The sequence below is a fragment of the Equus asinus genome, chromosome 8 (assembly GCF_041296235.1).
Source record: "Equus asinus isolate D_3611 breed Donkey chromosome 8, EquAss-T2T_v2, whole genome shotgun sequence".
Lineage (NCBI taxonomy): Eukaryota > Metazoa > Chordata > Mammalia > Perissodactyla > Equidae > Equus > Equus asinus.
In genome coordinates this window covers 86,950,196-86,968,232 of record NC_091797.1, presented here as the reverse complement: position 1 = coordinate 86,968,232, position 18,037 = coordinate 86,950,196, and the positions used below count along the sequence as shown (strand labels likewise).

General features: G+C 50.4%; 1 protein-coding gene across 4 annotated transcripts in view; it reads left to right on the top strand.

The window, feature by feature from the left end:
- Positions 1-18,037, top strand: part of SSH1 (slingshot protein phosphatase 1) — a 57,597-nt gene that overhangs the window by 20,971 nt on the left and 18,589 nt on the right. For 2 of the 4 annotated variants that reach the window (XM_044775724.2, XM_070516232.1), the window contains exons 3-7: positions 6,267-6,370; positions 10,334-10,398; positions 10,847-10,968; positions 15,531-15,599; positions 16,585-16,650. In XM_044775724.2, the coding sequence (XP_044631659.2) occupies positions 6,267-6,370; positions 10,334-10,398; positions 10,847-10,968; positions 15,531-15,599; positions 16,585-16,650 (426 nt within the window). Of the gene's footprint in view, positions 1-4,926; positions 4,959-6,266; positions 6,371-10,333; positions 10,418-10,846; positions 10,969-15,530; positions 15,600-16,584; positions 16,651-18,037 lie in introns of all 4 variants that reach the window. The other 2 variants (XM_014867779.3, XM_014867778.3) reach the window with 2 other exon arrangements.

The following is an 18,037-nucleotide window of genomic DNA, read 5'->3' as shown; positions in this document are numbered from 1 at the left end:
TAGTGTTGCTTCTGGGCAGGAACTGTGTCTGTTTCATTTCTGAATTCCCAACCAGCCACAGCGGAGGCTCAGTAAATACCTGTTCTTCTAAATGGAATTAATGACACGTCCTCTTGAGAGTGTTCATGGCACCCACCTTTTCTGTGGTGACAGCTTTAAATTCATTCCACTTGTTTCTAGAATTACTGTCAAGTCCACTGGATGAACCTCAGTCCGCTCGGTCATCGCTGTGCAGAGCTGAGTGAAACTGGGGGTTGATGCTGTCCGTGCAAAAGTAGTTTGGTTCTTTTCAACCAGGCCAGTCAATTCGGGACCCTTTTCAGAGCCTGTATCTTAGGCTCCTATTCTCCAGTCTTTTGCAAGATGTAGCATCAGAAGCCCTAGAATCCTATCATTTAAGTCACTTCCTGTTCCCTCATCTATAAAATGAGCGTAATCGAGCCCACTCCGTCTACCCTGAAGAGCGTCGTGAAGACTGAGAGAGTTGACGTGAGCCCGAGCGCTTTGTCAGCAGCAGGGCTTGTCAGAGGTCTGATCCATAGTCCTGGTCATTTCGTATCGTGGTAATGCGGGGATGCCTTTCGAGGGCAAGGACGCTTGTGACCGTGGAAGTGTTTGATAGAAGATGAGCTCGTACATTTATCAGCTAACCTGTTTTGCCGCTCCCAAGGAGGGTGTTATTTTTTGACCTAGTGCGACTTCCCTTCATTGTCCCTGGTCGTCCCTCTCCTTCTGAGAGGCCCATGCGTTTTTGTTGGTGTTATCTTTCACCAGCAGAAAACATTCATTGGGAACCTACCGTGTGTCAGATGTTTTTAGGAAGCTGGTTTTCTCTGTGTCTTCTGTTACGGTTAAGTTCAGGGGCTCTTAACCCTGGTTGTGCGTCAGGAGCACTTCTGGAACTTTAAAAAAAGCCGATGCCTGGACTTATCGCAGACTTTTCAAATTAGAATCGGCCAAGGTTCGAAGTTTCATAGGTTCTTCAGATGTATAGCCAGAGTTGGAAATCAAGGACATTAGCATGAATATTGTCTATGGGATGTTTCTACGCCTAAAAGTCCCATCTTTCAGGGAATTATGTTTCTAAGTGACATGGCACACACCCACACCACCCAGACACACACCTGTCCCTTACACAGGGCCGTCGTCTGTGCCCAGTCGATGCCTGGGCGTGCTTGGCTGAGTATGGTGTTCCTCTGTCTGCAAGTATTTGGCTATTTGAGTGAATGACCAGAACACTGTAAGTGAATATCAGAATGTAGATACAGTAGAACACAAATGAGAACCCAGAAATATGGATTCCCAGACCAGTGCGTTTTATTTTCTTGAACTTCGATGTGCACCAGAATCACTCAAGGAGTTTGTTAAAAAACGACATTGCCCTGGGTATCCCTGGAGACTCTGTTTCAGGAGCTTGACTGGCTTCCTTCATTTGTCATATGGAGAGGATGATGCTGCCCCGCAGAGCCATGGGAGCTGGACGCCCCGGCAGAGCGGAGTGCCTGGACGGCCTCGGCCGGACGCCGGTGCTCAGGTGAGGCCCGGGCTGTGGGCGAGAGCCCTGCCGTGAGAGCGGCTTCTTGGCCAGCGTGGCTGTGCCGCTCACAGACCTCCTCCTGAGGAGTCCCCATCAGGCCAGAGGGACCCCATGATGCGTCCTGCCCCATAACTGTGGTGCCGGCAGTGAGCAGGGTGATTGCGGTGGTCCCCCAAGCCGCCTGCTTGCCCCCGGGGCTGCCGGAAGAACTCTGATGCCAGGTTCTCCTCCCGAGGTCCTGCCGCCCTGCATCACTCCTGCTTCTCGCACACAATGCGTCCTCGCGCTGGGAGGAAGGCCTGCAGACCCCTCGCTTCTGACTGCTCCCTGGTGCCCGCTTTTGCGGAACCAAAGCAGCCGCACTGCAGTTAGCGGCACAGGTGGCGGCGGGGTGGCGGCTCCGGCTTCCACTCTGGACGTGCGGGGACGACGGGTGTGCCCGGGGGTAAGGGGGCGTGTGACAGAGAGGTTTGGGCCCAGTCCCATCTCGTGTGCTCCTGGGCATGCTGTAGTTTCCCCAACGGCAGAATAAGGAGAGTTGTCGTATGTGTTTCACTTAATCCTTTCGTGGGGATCATCGACCACTGGGAGCTGGGGAAGCTTCCAGACAAGGCCCTCCCAGAAGTCTCTACGCAGAGCTCTCTGCTTCATGGAGTGTTCCGGGATCCACCAGTTGGATGCCCTCTCATCCCTGTCCAAACCCTCACGGGGCTCCTTTCTCAGGTCCTTAGCTCATCTTGCCCCGCATCATGCTTGTTCGCATCCTTGATGTGTTTCCCCCGCTGAAGGAAGCACTAAAAACACAACTAGCGCCTGGTGGGCTCCTGCCCGGTGGGTTGGGGTCTCTGCCGGGCCCTCTGGGACCTGGCCTGCTCCACCCGCTCCTGCGCTGGACCCCGCGGGGGGTTCTCAGAGCTCCTCCTGGGTGTGCGCACGCTCTTCCCTCTACCTGGACCCCCCCACCCCCCCAGCTGCCTCCTCAAGGAGCGATTAGCGCAACGGAAGAATTTTCAGAATGTAAAGTGCTTTGAAAATGTGAATAACTGTGGCAGCTGCCCACGGTCACTGTTGGGTGAATGGATGGTGATTTGAAGGAAATAGAAATCCTTCAATGTGTCGATTTTAACAAGAATGGGGTCCCCCTTGCTTGGGATTCATTGCTTGGTGGCCGGCTGTTTCCCTCACAGTTTCTGATACACGCCCTATTGCCTGTTCCTAAGGCCAACAAGAAAACCGTAGGAGTAAAGTGATTAGAGGGACTGTCGCTGTTTTCCTGCCTCTGAATGGCTCTCTTTCATCAGGATATGCAGGGACAAGGGCCTTTTTAAACCCAAATATCAGGGGAAGACAAGCGTCCCACAAGAGCCACTTGCTCGCTGGGTGGGACTCTCATCCGACCGTGAGGACCGCTCTCTGAAGGACTCCGGCCTCGTCCTCGTCTGTCCGCTTTCTGCGGAGGGAGTGGACGGCAGCCGCTCGGGGCAGCAAAGATGTGAAAATGGCAGTCGCCAACCTTATTTATTTTACCGACTTCTGCGTCTCCCTTCGGCCATCTCACTACTTCTGCTCTTCAGAGGTTTCCAGCCCAAATTAGTACGTATCGCCACCACTGGTCTCTATTTTCCTGCCCTGTGTTGGTTTCTGGATGACACTGGCTGTTTGTGCTCTGAGGGCTGGGGGTTTTGAGGGGCATCGGTTGGGGTTTTCGTCTGTCTTCAGTGCCTTGTAGAAACTTTAATCCTCTGTTGTAACCAGCGTCTGAGAACACATTTGTGCTGTGGAGATAAAAGCCCTGAGGATGCCGGTAGAGAGGGCAGGGGCTGGACTCGTTTTTAATCCCCTGTCAAGATTTTTCTTAAAGCAACAGAGGAAAACAGTTCGGTTTTGCTTGTCTGGGTCCGACCTTCTGGAACTCTCTTTGCTCTTTTGAGGACTCCAGCATGTTTCGGTAGAATGCTGGTTTTCCTGTAGCTGTGATGGGTGGTTTGTGGGTTGGTTTCCTTGCCCTGAGAACCCGGTCAAGTGCATGTGCCATCACCAAAATGGGTTTCTTAAAGGACATCCCAAATAGGGCGCCTTGAAACTGATGAGTTAGGGTTCTGTTCCTTTTGGTGTTAGAAACCTGGCAAAGAGAACCATATGAAGGCCCGGCCGTGGGCCAGAGGGTTCTCATCAGCCACGCAGAGGGTGAGGGAGGCTCTGGGCCTGGGGTGAGCTCAGACCAGAAGACAGGAAACGGGGTCATAAAGAATATCTGCGTCTTGTTTTCACAAATCCTGTGGCCGCCCATGCTCTGCGGCCTCTCCGCCCTGAGCATCATCTTGTGTGGTTGTCCTTGTGCTGTATTCGCTCGCTGGCTCCCCAGAGGCAAGGCGATCTCACAGGCTTGGGATAACATCTTCTCCGGGCTTCTTCAGGTCTCGCTCTGGACAAATGCCTGTGGCCTTGAGGAGGGCAGGGCCGCCGTGCATACAGCCCCTGACTTCCTGCACATGGGGGCTCCGATTCTCCATCCATCCCTGGAGCCCTGAGGAACGACTGGCCTTGTAAGCGATCACGGGATAAAGCCAGCCTGTTTTGCATTGTTCGCTTTTTTCCCCAGAGGAAATGTAAGGGAAACCAAGGGGAATTTTTGCCCCTGATTTCCAAGGCAAAGGTCACCGTTAATGGCTGGCTGTTTCCAGAGAGCTCGGGTTTCTGGTCAGTATGGATTTTTTTTTTTCTTTTTTTTAAACTCATGAACAAAAGAGGCTGATGTTGACTTACAAAGATTTTCCCCAGCTGCTTTGATGACCTGATTGTTGTTTTAAGATCCATGGCTCTTGGAGTCCTTTGGGCAGCTCTTTCAAATTTTGATGAGAATAAGTGGTAAGCGATCTGTGTCTAAAACAGAATCCTTTTGAAAACAAACGTCCTTGTAAGATTTTAAGGAAGGAGAAGGTGACAAGTTCTGGGTGTCGGGTGATTGTGCAACCTGCTGAAACAGGACAACCAGGCCAGACAGGTGCTAAAGAGCTTTTTGCCTCCCGTGGGTGAGAACGAGACTGGAAAGAAAGGATGCTCCTCATTCCTTCCATGAGTTATAATCCTGGGCTCCCCAGTACTTGAAACTTGCAGCACGAATATACTGCTGATGGAGTGGAAAGGACGACTTGGCGGTGCCTTGCGACAACAGACAAAGTTCTGTACAGATAGAACGTATTGGTATTGTGAGAGATATAAAACCAGTTGGCAGTCGTTCAAAGGCCCAAATAAGAGAGGCAGAACTAAGCCTCATTATTGGATGTTTGACCAGTCACTATTTTTAGCATGAGAATTCAACCAGAAAAACCAACAGGTTTTATTTGTAGACTGAGTATTATAGAAGATAACCTTTTTCCTGCTTCCAGGAGCTGCTGACTTCAATGCTGGGGTTCGTACGGTGAGTTTTCTTAGCTCCTAGAGTTATGTTTTAGACTTAGCTGAGTTTTTTATTCCAGGATTAGAATGTTTAACTACTAACAGGAGACGTCTGGGGCAAAGGTGATCTTGCTTTTTTATATTACAGAAAATTTCCTTGTATTTCTATCAGGAATTGATTTGCTTTCTATTTAAAAAAAAGAATATTAATGCTTTTTCTTAGAGACTTTTTGCTTCAAATCATTTATATGTTAATTGGTTGCTCAAGAGAGAATTAATGATTTTTATAGTTCCGTCTAATTTGAACTGTGATCTTCTTTCACAAAATTGATAAAAATCAAATGTTTTTGCATTAAAGTGTAGTACATGTTTTATATTACTTTGAACTTTAAAAAGTAATCATTTAAGAAAGTTAATATTTGCTCGAAACAGAAAATGTGGAAGGTCCTAAGAAGTGGAAAGAAGATAATTGTGGGTGGTCCGCCTCCCACCCCCAACACTGCTAGTAGTTTCAGTGTATTTTATGGGTATTTTCAGAGTTGATGGTATTTTGGAATAATTGGTGGTATTTGATACCTAATACAGTCTATCAATGTATACAGTCTTAATTTCTGCATAAGCTAAAGATTTTATTGATAGCCAAATCATGAAAGTGAAAATTTCTTTAATTGTAATTTTTTAAGTTAAATGGTGAATGTAAATGTTATTGCTAGTTAAAATAACTAAAACCAAAGAGTCATTCTGCTGAGAAATTCATTGGGGCAACTTGAGGTTTACTGCAGGAAGAGTGGACACAGCCACTTTGACTAAGTTAAATGGGTCACAGCCACCCACTTTCCTTAAGATGCAGACAAAGAGTGAGGGCGTCATTTCCTCCTCCTCGTATTCCATCAAAGAAGGCACCCAGAGGCAGTGAGGTCGGTGAACGTCAGGGAGTCAGAGACAAAGATCACCAGTGAGAGTAGGAAAAATTCACAGGGTGAGTCACCCTCTCCTGGTCAGAGAGCTGGTCCCTATTTTTAGAAGATGCAGAATTACAGTGAGATCCTTTACAGTATCCTGCAGGAAGGGCTCTTGGCCCCGGGAGAGCCCACAGAGAACCTTGGGTGGTTTAGCAGAGGCGTCATTTCGTCATGCAAACTCGTCAGCAGCAGGGTTTTAGCAAAGATTTGGGAAGAGTACTGTGTGAAATTATTTTAAGGCTCTTTTATGCCATTTGCGTTTTACAATGCCATTTGTCCACTCTTAAAGCTTTTGCTCTGCAGCGTGTCTGTCCCCACGTTCCCCTCTGCATTCCAGCCTGACTGTGCCCTGGTTTTATTCTTCCCAGCTTAAGTGAGAGCTTTTTCATGGTGAAAGGAGCAGCCCTCTTCTTACAACAGGGAAGCAGCCCTCAGGGCCAGCGGAGTCTTCAGCATCCCCACAAGCATGCAGGTGAGTGAAGTTCTGACATTGGGACCTATATTCTGTGCAACAGAGGAAACTTCCGTTACTGGTGGTAAGCAGTTTGCTGGCCATAAAGGCCAGAGAAATAGTGGAACACAGGTTTGTAAGGATGGGTGCAGGTAGACGCTCTCTCCTCGAGTGGGCAGGCCGTGCACATTTTCCAGGTGGCGCTGGCAGCTGGCAACGCTTTGGACCACTCATGTCTACATAAGAAATAGGATGGTCAGCCACATTCTGTGTGGATATAAAGATTTCCTACTCACCATTTGTGAATTACCTGCAGGTTTTAAGTTCCAGTGTGACTTTTTAACAAATGCCCCAGAACCTATCATAACCAGATGGTCCCCTTGAAAATAACCACCTTGGGGTGCTCCAAATCTCGTCTGGGGACTCTGTCATTTGTCTGAGCCTGTGGGAAACTCTCATTTGGAGAATTTTTTCGTGGCTTTTGGCACGCCATGGGGTGGCAAGTCTTTATTCTTTGACGGTAGGTTTAGCTTTGGGAAGTAGACAGAAGTGATAAAGTGGGGATCAGACTGAGTATTAATTTAGGTCCAAAAGCAGACAAATAAGAAATGCCTGTGAAGTAAGAAGATTAGTTTTCTTAGGTGACTTGACTCTGAAACTGAAGGCAATTTGAAAAGAGGAATTCAGAACACATTTGTGTATAAATGAATCTTCGTCATAGGTGGACAGTCTCTCCGGGTACTTCTGAGTGGGCAGCGCATGTCTGAGGAGGAGCTGGAGAGGCCTCTCAGGCTCAGGACAGCACCAGGGGAAGCAGCCAGCAGTTGGGGCCCGTTTCCTTGTCACTTGTGATCGTTTTGTTTGCTTACCCTCAAGTCATCCAGCCTCATTTTGGATCTGAGTGCCTCGGTTAAAAGTTCATATCTTACAATTTATGGTAAACAGCAGGACTCAATTGGTGTTCTCACATATTGGTATTTATAATGAAGATTTAGGTCTGTTTTAAGCTGGGAAAATAATTGTCCTGCACAAAGAGGCAGTGTGATTTGGGGAAAGAATGTTTGCTTGGGAGCCAGAGACTGGCTTCTGATCCCAGCTCTGCAACTTCCTGTGCTGCAGGGTCAAACCTCAGAGCCTCAGTTTCCTCATTTTTCCAATGGGCATCAAATGCTGGCACCTCAGAGGGTATGGAATTTAAAATTTATGCAGGTGACGTACTTAGCTCCTGTGCTCAGAGTAGGGTACCTGTGATTGTTACTATAGAGACTCTAGTAGATAAAACTATAAACAGAATCTTCGTTCTTGAATTTGCTAATGATTCTGCCCTGTTAGGAGTTTAACCATTGTTCGTCTTATTTTTTTTAAAGATTGGCACCTGAGCTAACAACTGTTGCCAATCTTCTTTTTTTTTCTGCTTTTTCTCCCCAAATCCCCCCAGTACCTAGTTGCATATTTTTGTTGTGGGTCCTTCCAGTTGTGGCATGTGGGACGCCACCTCAACATGGCCTGATGAGCGGTGCCACGTCTGTGCCCAGGATCCGAACCGGTGAAACCCTGGGCCACCAAAACAGAGCACGTGAACTTAACCACTCGGCCACAGGGCCGGCCCCCAATCATTTTTCGTGTCTTAACCATAACACGTACAACAAAGTGAGTGCTCAAGCTTTGTTCACTAAGGATAAAATGCCTCCTTCCTCTAATTCAAACAGTAGTTTCACACTGTATGTGAGTTTGGGGGAGTAAGTGCAAAACCATTTTGTAAAAACCCTTAATCAAGCTGGTTCGTGCATCTCTGGAGAATAGGAGGAAGCCGCTGGCTGATTGGCTCTTTCTGCCCCTGGGGTCTGGAATGGCCGGTGAACTCAGAAAGTCAGAGGGACCACTGACTGTCCCCAGACGCTCAGCAAATGACCCCAGGGCAGGCACAGACTAGACTGTATGTCAGTTCCTTTTTTTCTAGAGTTACTGTCAAGTCCCCTGGACGAGCCACAGTCCCATCAGTGATCATCACACAGAGCTGAGTAAAATTGAGAGTTAATTCTGTCCATGTAGAAGTAATTCAGCTCATTTCCGCCGGTCCCTTCCATCTGAGGCTCTTTCTAGGGCCTGTCCCGGAGGCTGATAGTCCGGTGTTTTTGCAAGTGCGTGGTGAGCGCTTCAGCATCTAGAGACTGTGTGTGGCTGCCAGTCTGGGCTTGGGATTTCTGTCTGTCAGCAATTCCACATCTCCACAAGCAGTCCCGCTGAAAAGCATCTATCTGTGTGGAAAATATCCTCGTTTAGCCACTCATCAGACAAGGGGCTTGATTTTGCTTTCTTCTTTGTGCTTCTGTGACTCAGCGTGGGTGGCGGTGGTTGTGTGCCATCGTGGCATAGGTGACACGACAGGGGCGGCTGCCTTTAGGCTGAGGAAGGAAATGGGTAGCTCCATGTCCTTCTTTAATGTGAACCACTACCTCCAAAGCGTTCCTTCTAGAGAGCGGTGCTGGGTAGTGTGTTTCACACCGTGGAATCCTATAGCGGAGAGGACAGACCAAAGGGGATCGCCTGCCAACCACCCAGTTCCTCCCTGAGTTAGGAAGTGCAATTGGCACGTCAGATGTCACTCCGCCCTAAAAATTAAAAGGTGCTTCTGCAAAAGGAACAAATCCAGTGTGTTGATCCTTCTGAGGTTCTAACTGTGTTCCATAGCGTAATTTTTTTAAAAAGATAATTCAGTTTCTTTGGAGTGTTACACAAATCGAAGTCAATACAGGTTTTCAATGAGTTGTTCCTTGCACTTGCACTTTCTTCTAGATCAGTATCTTTACAGATGAACCTTTTCTTCAGGAAAAAACCCCATGCAAACATTTTTAAAGTAAAAGCTCGGAAAAAAGCAGCATTCGAGTCACGCTTGCTGTTTACTAATTATGTAGCTCAGAGAGGTGGCCCCTCTGCCTGGAATGCACAGCCCTTCTTCACTTTGGTTGATCCCATGGCCAAGGAGACTTACCACCTCTGACAAACTGTCCTCCCCTCACTCCAGCCCAGGGCACCCTCTGGACCCCAGGGACTGCTCAGAGAAGGTCAACAGCTGACTCTGGATTACTGCGTCTTTTAAATAACCAAAGGAAAAAGAAGAATACATAATTTTTAGCAAGAAAAGCAAAAATGACAGGTTGCTGTCTACTCAGATTATTTCTCTGGGCACCCACCCTGCGCCTGCCATCTGTAGAAGCACTTAAACATGTCCCATCCTGCTTATAGAAGTGATGTCTACCTCTGATGGAAAATGCAGGAGAATTTAAAGGAAAAATGACCCCCAGTCCTTTTGTTTTCAGACTAACTTTCAGCAAACCCCGACTCCAGCCGTGCCTGTAGCTTCTGCTGCCCCGCCCTGCAAAGCAACGTTCGTTTGAATTTCATGACATTTCTCCTCTGGGCCTGTCTGTATTTTCCCGGTTTTGTGTTAAAAAACCCGTCTTGCAAGTATTTTTGAAAATAAAAGCAACTTTTAAAAACATGGCAATAAGCTGTGTCTCAGCCCTCATCATCACACAACATCCGTGGGTGGAGGAAGAGAACTTGAGACTTGGTGGTTGTGATGTTTCTCCTGTCATGTAGGTAGAGGGATGTTAACTTCTTTTTTCTTTAAAGATTGGCACCTCAGCCTAAGATCTGTTGCCAATCTTTTCTTTTTCTCCTTCTCCCCAAAGCCCCCCAGTACATAGTTGTATATTCTAGTTGGAGATCCTTCTAGTTCTGCTGTGTGGGACGCCGCCTCAGCGTGGCTTGAGGAGTGGTGCTAGGTCCACGCCCAGGATCCGAACCGGCAAAACCCTGGGCCACCGAAGCGGAGCACACGAACTTAACCACTCGGCCACGCGGCCTGCCCCGAATTTTAACTTCTAGGTCTTCTTCCAGGCCCTCAAATGAGCCTCTCATGGGTTTCTGCCTGGAGAGCAGGTGAGTGGCCTTTTAAAACGTCGTTCATTGGTCCAACAGGTGACTTGCCCCAACATCTTCAAGTAATGATCAACCTTCTGCGTTGTGAAGATAGAATCAAGCTGGTAAGAAGAGACGAGAGTGGCAAGTTCTGATTTTTAATTGTGGACTTTGGTGGGGAATTATCCGTGAGCAATGGCAGGGGGAGAGGGAGGTAGGTAGGTAATGTGATATCAGATTCTCCCAAATTGTTCACAAAAGCCAAAGGCAGCTTTGTCCCTCAGTCCCCAGAAGGTCCAGGGAGAGGGTGCGTCAGGTCTCTGTCAGTCTGTGCCAAGTTGGAATCTTCATTCTCTGGATTTTATTTGCTCACCCCTTTAACACACTTTGGGGGTCTCCTTTGAGCGAAGTGCTGTCCCATAACAGTGAGATGTGGCTCCTGGTCTTGAGAACCTCATCTTAATCCCTGAACTCACGAGGGAAGGTAGATAACAAAAGCGCTTGATGTTGGTTTGGTGAAAGAAGGGCCGTCCCTTCAAAGGCAGGCCAGTGACAGCCTCTTTGCTCGTCTAGGCCGTGCGCCTGGAGAGCGCCTGGGCGGAGCGGGTCCGGTACATGGTGGTGGTGGACAGCAGCGGGCGCCAGGACACGGAGGAGAGCATCCTGCTGGGCGTCGACTTTTCCAGTAAGGAAAGGTGAGTCTGCTGAGACAGTGGGTTCCTTCTGCCATGGGGACAAGAGTCCCTGCTGAAGAAAGGTTTCCGTGGTCCCATCTCCATGACAGTGGATGCGTGATGCTGGTGGCAGGACGATCAGGCACTGGGGACAGTAAGCATGCCATTGCAGCTCTCGTGTGCCGGGTGCTTGCTAGATCTGGTCTCTGCTGTCAGAGAATTCAGGGTCCACTGAGAGGATAGGAGAGTCACACTGTGCCCAGAAGTTTACCACGGGGTCCCATCGATGGTGCTCTAGAAGAGGGCACCTTAGCCAGGAGGGCTTCCTGAAGGCAGTGATGTCTGTGATGAACACCCAAGGACGAGCTGGAGCCCACCAAGTGAGGCAGGCAGGATGCCCTCCCAGCAGACGGGCCCACGTAGAAGTATGTGATTGATCGGCCTTGTAGCAAGCACCTTATCCAGTATGGATTTCCCATGGTCCTGGGTCAGACTTGAGAAGAGATTTGGAATTTCCCAATAACTGGGGGCCAGGTTGGTTGTACTATAAGCCCTATTGTGTGTGTGAAATGAAGGTGAACAGAACTCCTCGCTCTAGGGTAAGTTAATGCGCGTGAGATCATTGCATAACCTGGATTTGTTCAAACTGGATTAAAGTAGACTCCTTTTATCCATCATTCGTTAATCTCCTCGTTCATTAAGCAACTGATTTGCATTCTCCTGCGAATGAGGCAGCATGCTAGGCCCAGATTAGCACAGCAGTAACAGCACACAAAGTTCTCGACCTCAGAGAGCCCGAAAGCCCAGCCAGGAAGAGGGCCATGACCAGAGACGGGGTGATGGGCTCTGTGACGGGGAGATGTGCAGGGGGCTTTGCAAACACAGAGGGGTGGACATAGAGAAGGCGTGCCAAAGGCCTCCCGGAGCATGCGATGGCTCAGCTGAGTCTTGACAGCCAAGTGGGCAGTTGCGCAAGTTCACAGGCAGGGCAGGGCAGGGTGCATTTGAAGAGCATTTCAGGCAGAATTGACAGCAGGAAGAAAAGCCACAAAGGCAATGAAGTCCTGTGACAGAGCTGCTGTTAGTGGCACACTGGTACCCAGGACTTTGTTGCTTGTTAAAAGTAAATGAATAAAAAGGGAGGGCATTGCTTTTCTGACTTTCTTCCTGGTACACAATACCATTATGAGATGGTTTTCTGCGCACACTAGGAGATAAGTGTGAGCTGGTGTCGGTGGCCTTGGGCTGGTTGGGCAATCTGGGTCTGGAGGAAGATGTAGTGAGACTGTCCTGGGAGATGAATCCTGGAGCCAGGAGGGCCCGGTCCTTAATGTCGGGGTGCACCCAGGCAGTGCTCTCAGAAGTGGACAGCCCCATCTTTTTGGCTATTATTGGTGTGGTTGTGAGGCAGGAGGCATGGGGTGTTCACCAGGTTTGCAGGCGTATTTTCTCTGCGAATGATCCTTCAGCCTCTCTGCCGTCTCTCGGGGCAGGGACTTCCCTCACCAGTGTAGTCCATTCCAGTGACGCTCTCTGGCCCCGAACTGAAATCTGCCTCCCTCTAGAATGTGCCCATCGTCTCAGCCCAAACTGCTGGAGCCTGGTGGAAATCTAAGCGCCTCCCAGCTCTCTCTGCTGCTTCAGTTGGAGAGAACAGTGCAGTTAACAAAATGCTTCATAAATGCCTCATTTAACCCTTAAATCGCCCTGTGGGGTCAGTGGCCCTACCTCACGTTTTACAAATGAGGAGTCAGGAGCTCCAGAGGTTGAAGTGGCTGCACCAAGGCCATCCTAGTAGCAGAGCTGGGACTCACAGTGAGGGCCGTCACTGTAGCCCTGCAGTGTAGACTCCGCTCACCCTGTCCCTCCCGTTGTCATGCTGCGGTTCTGCCCTGGACCCGCCCTGTTCAGTGATTCATTCGTAGACTTGCCATGTGCGCACTGGTGAGTGCTTCCTTATGCCAGGCACCCTGCTGGGTGCTGGGGCTGCATCCATGAGAGAGACGCACCTCTGCTCTGTCCGAGCTCGTAGCCTGGAGGTCGTGGACGTGGCGTTGGACCGTACACATACACTCCAAGGTCATTCTTTATCAGCGGAGCACGCGGGCCCGGATGCACAGTCTCCCATACTCTAAGGTGCCCTGCCCCGCCTTTGCTGCCCCTTGGCACCTGCCCTCGCTTCTCCTGGAGCACCCTCTCCCTGGGGCCTCTTGCCTCTGCTGCATGCTCTGCTCTCAAGCTGGCATCCCCTTCACTTGCTCTCCGAGCCTGAGCCACAGCCTGCACGCAGGCCAGTGCCGGTGTCCTGTGGTTGGGTAGGTGGGTGGAGAGGCTGCAGAGGGTGTGTGGGGGATCAGAGGGGAGTGGGAACTGCATGGACCTTCCTACTGTTGGCCCTGATGCAGCTGTCGTCAGCACCCAGGCATATGGGAGACTAGGACCAGACATTCTGCAGCTCCCACCTGAACCGGGTGCTGGGCGGTTGTATTCATCCCTGCCTTGAAAACAAAGCCCTGGTCCTTACTGCAGCCTTTGGCCTACTGAGAGCATGATACGCTTGTTTTTCTAAATTCCTACCATGGGGTTTTGTTTCCTTGTTCCAAAAAAAAAAAAGGAGGGAGCGATGAGTATTGCACCGAAGAAGGAGGGGTCCCCAGGAGTGGTGTTGGAGAGAGCATCAGGTGGCCTGGTGCAGCAGGCGCCGAGTTCCTCCTCAGAGCTGTCCCCACACCTTCCTTGGGAGACCAGAGCAGCCACCCAGCAGGTTCCATCCGGGATGGATTTTTGTCTCAGATTCGGGAACACTTTGGGTGCCACGAGCTGTCCTCCACTTGTGACTGTTGCCATCTCTTAGAGGACGTCCACAGCGCATCTCCTGCGTGCGCCTTGAGTCCCCACGTGGGCCCAGCTGCCTTCTCTGTTCCTGCTGTGCCGGCCCTAGAGACTTAGCAGCGCTTTCTCCTAGAGTCGCCCCCGCCCCATTTGTCCTTCTGGGTCATTCTTCCTCTGAAAGACCCGGTCTCCCTCACTGCATGTCCCCTCCCTGCTTCCCATCTCTGTAAAGCCACAAGACCCTCCTTCATTGTAGAAATTTTACTGTTATCGCTAAGGGGCTGGTGGGAGACTCACGCAAACAATAGATGGGCTCGTTAGGGGTTCTGCAGAGCTACTCCAGCCACGCCGCGCTCCTTGCTCCGTGCTCCTGACTCCAGGTTGGGACCCTGCCTGGAACCATCCATGGGCTTCTGCCCCTGCGTGTTGCCCTCCCAGGCTCTTCCCCGTCCTGGCGATTAGGGGAGGCCGGGTTAGCTGCTGCCCTCATTTCATGTGGACAGTTTCATCTCTGCCCCGTGGGCCTCCGCCTGCCCTGGAAGGACTCCTCCTGCACGGGGCCTTTGGCCGCCCACTCCTGTGCTCCTCGGAGCTCTCTGTGACAATTCTTCTCCCCTTTGTCAGTCCCTGGCGTGGGTCCCTGGGCTTTCTGCTCGTCGATTTTGGGCTCTGAGGGGCCCCTCCCGAGTAGCTCCAGAGCGCCGAGTCTCAACGTGAACCTTATTTTGTAGCTCTCCAAAAGAAATCTATCCAGCATGGGTAGGAGTGCAGGGTGGGGCCTGAGGATTCATCCAACACAAAGGGTTCGTCTGATGTGACCCGACACAGACGCAGAAGCAGAGGGCGGAGGAGTCCCGTGCAGCTGCCTGGCTGCCCGTGCGCTGGGGGAAGAGATGTTCTCTGAGCCCCAGGCCGCCGTCCGCACAGTCGCACGCGTGTGACGCGACTTCCTGGGGGCTGTTGGCGGTGGCAGAGATGTAAGCACAGGATCCCTAGAGGTCGTCGGGGCTGGCCCTGGCGGTCACTGCAGTTTCTCACAAGCTGACTCTCTTCTAAATGCCTGAAGAATTGTCATAATAAGCTGAGGAGACCCTCTGGTAAAGGCCTGTCCTTCCCACTGTGCTTTTCAGTGGTGCCCATCCTGAAAGCATCATTGTTAAGCATCGTTTCACTGTTAGGATGGGCAAAACAAGACAGACTAAGCTCGTGTTTGAAACGGCAACTGCACAAAAGGTGCAGAAACAGGGGTCAGAATTGAGCTCCAGTAACGGGGTTGGCAGAGCCCCTCCCCTGTCGCCCCAGGACGGGAGGCTGGGGTTGGCTGCCACTACTTCTGTCCCCCGGAGTGCGTGTGGCCTTGTGGCAGGAGTGCGCCAGCATCTGCTGCTTCCTCCTGCCCCAGTGTGGTTAGCTGGTCGCTCCTTGTCCCCTGAGAGCTGCGGCGGGGACCTGGTGTTTATGGAGCTGCATCCACACCAAAGGGTGGGGTCACAGGACGCTGTGACTGTGTCCAAGTGGGGATCACTCGTGACTCCCTCTAGTGGGGCCATCCCAGACCCATGTCTTCTAAAATTCTGTGGTGAGCAGGCCCTCCAGACAGCCTGACAGCTTCTCAGAGACTCACCCACAGCCGGGCCCCGCACAGGCGGTGGTCCTCACCGTGAGCTGGACAGGCTAGGCAAAGATGCAGAGAGGGAGGATGGTGCTGGTAGTGGGACCCTCACTGTACAGGCCTTTTTCCTCCCTCACAGTAAAAGCTGTACCATTGGGATGGTTCTCCGACTGTGGAGCGACACGAAAATCCACCTTGATGGAGACGGGTAAGCAGATCTCTTTAAAAGATTCTTTCACTAGAGACTTTGAAACAGGAGTTGGGTTTGGGCCTCGTTGGAAACTCGTTAGCAGCAGAATCGGGTACGTTGTGGACATTATGTAGGTTTGGGTTGTGAAGTCTCAACGGAGGCATGTCACGGGGATCTGCTGCTGTGTGGCGTTCAGGAAGCGGACTGACGTTTGTTCGTTTACCTGGATTTGTTAAATGAATATTCACTACCTGCCCTCCGTATGGGGCAGCCCCTGAAAGCTCACAGATGAACATGACACAGCAGGAGCTCACAGTCCTTGGGGGGTGTGGAGAAAGACATACAACCGACAGGTACAACAGTGTTTCAGGAGCAAAATATACATGACAAAACTTTAGGGGCAGCTGTTTGGCCTCCGCAGGTAGATGAGACACGAAAGGCCATCCGGGTTCTGTGTGCATTTGCTCCTGGTGGGGCACAGCACCGCGATGAGTGGAAAGAAGCAGGAAAGGAAACTGTGCCTCCACTAGGATGCCACCAGTAAAAGTTATGTTGCCTAATAGCTAGGACTGGGAGGGGAAAATGAAAATTTGGTTTATTGAACCGGTGAGATTATGGCCACATTTTTCCCTTTTTTGTTTTCCATTAATATATTTTCCATGCAATTACAAAAAACGTAGATGGGGTGGGAAGTAGTGACTGGGCTGGGGCTTTTGGAGAGATGGAAAAGAGATGGCATCATGCTACTGCTGCCTGGGCCCCAGGGCTGGGCTTCAGTTTGCGGTAGACCTCACCTTGCTGGGTTAAAAACAAGTCTTCCAGATTGGAGAACGTCCTTTTTTTTTAGCCTCTGCCCGCATCTCTGATGCAGCAAGCCTCTGGTCCCTCATCAGGTGGCATGGGACACACCTGTCCTCAGGGTGTGCATGGGGGGCCTGCCCGGGTGTGATGGCAGAGTCTGACGTCTCCCCCTGGGACCTTGCTCTCTGTTTCTCCTCCTCAGCGGGTTCAGTGTCAGCACAGCAGGCAGGATGCACGTGTTCAAGCCCGTGTCTGTCCAGGCCATGTGGTAAGTGTGATTTTAGGGACTTTTAACTCCTTAGAAATGTTTTCCTAGCGGGCGGCACAATTAGAAAAGCCCCTTCTACTTAGAAGCTCATTTAGGTGTGTTTATTTTGTGTGTCTGGCTAACTATACATGACACAATTTGCCATTTTAACCATTTTGAAGTGTATGATTCAGTAGCATTTAGTGCATCCGCCTTGTGTGCAGCCATCACCACCATCTGTCTCCGGAGGTTTGTCGTCACCCCAGACAGAAACTTTGTCCATGTTAAACACTGGTTCCCCATGCCCCCTCCCCCAGCCCTGGGAACCTCTCGTCTACTTTCTGTCTCTCTGAATTTGCCTATTCTACGTCCCTCGTATAAATGGAACCATCTTTGTCCTCCTGTGTCTGGCTTCTTTCACTCAGCATAAACTTTCAGGGTTCATCCATGTTGTAGCGTGTGTCAGAATTTCATCCCTTTTGAAGGCTAAATAATATTCCATTATGGGGTTAGACCCCTTTTTGTTTACCCACTCATCTGTTGATGGACACACGGGTTTTTCCTGCCTTTTGGCTACTGTGAATGGAGCTGCTGTGACCCGTGGTTGAGCACAGCATCTGTCTGAGTCCCTGCCGTCACTTCTTTTGGATGCACACCTAAAAGTGGAAGTTCTAGATCCCATGGCAATTCCACGTTTAACTTTTTGGGGAACTACGAAACTATTTTCCAAAGAGACTGCACCATTCTGCATTCCCACCAGTAGTGCACAAGACCTTCAGTTTCTCCACATCCTAGTCCACGCTTGTTATTTGTTGTGTTTTTCATAATAGCCGTCTTCACGGATGTGAAACGGTGTCTCGTTATGGCTTTGATTTGCGTTTCCCTCATTCGTGAATGTTGAGCACCACTTCATGCGCTGGTTGGCCATTTGTATATCTTTTTTTGGAGCAATGTCTGTCTTGTCCTTTGGTCACTTCTTTATTGGGTTGATTTTTTGTTTTGGAAGGAGTGTTGTTTTTACATGTGTGTAGTTCCTCTCGACAACGTCCTTCCAGCATAAATTAACTTCCTCATTGTGCCTGGTGCACAGTAGGCACTCACTTTTCTCCTTGGGGGGAACAGCACTGGGCATCTGGGGAGGCATAAAATGGACACAATTCCCATCCTCTGGGGTTTAAAATCTTTGGAGGGAGGTGGCCATAAACACACGAGCACAGTCCCGTGTCATCCTGAGGGGTGCTGGGAGGGTGTTCTCATGGGGTGCCGGGCTCTGACTGCCGGGGCAGGGGCCCGGGAGGGTAGGGTCTCCCTGGAGACTCTACTTTGGGCATGAGGTAGAGGCTGTATTGGGTGAAATAAGTCAAATTCAGAGCTTCTCAGAACCTGGCACACACGTCTTGGAGCCTTC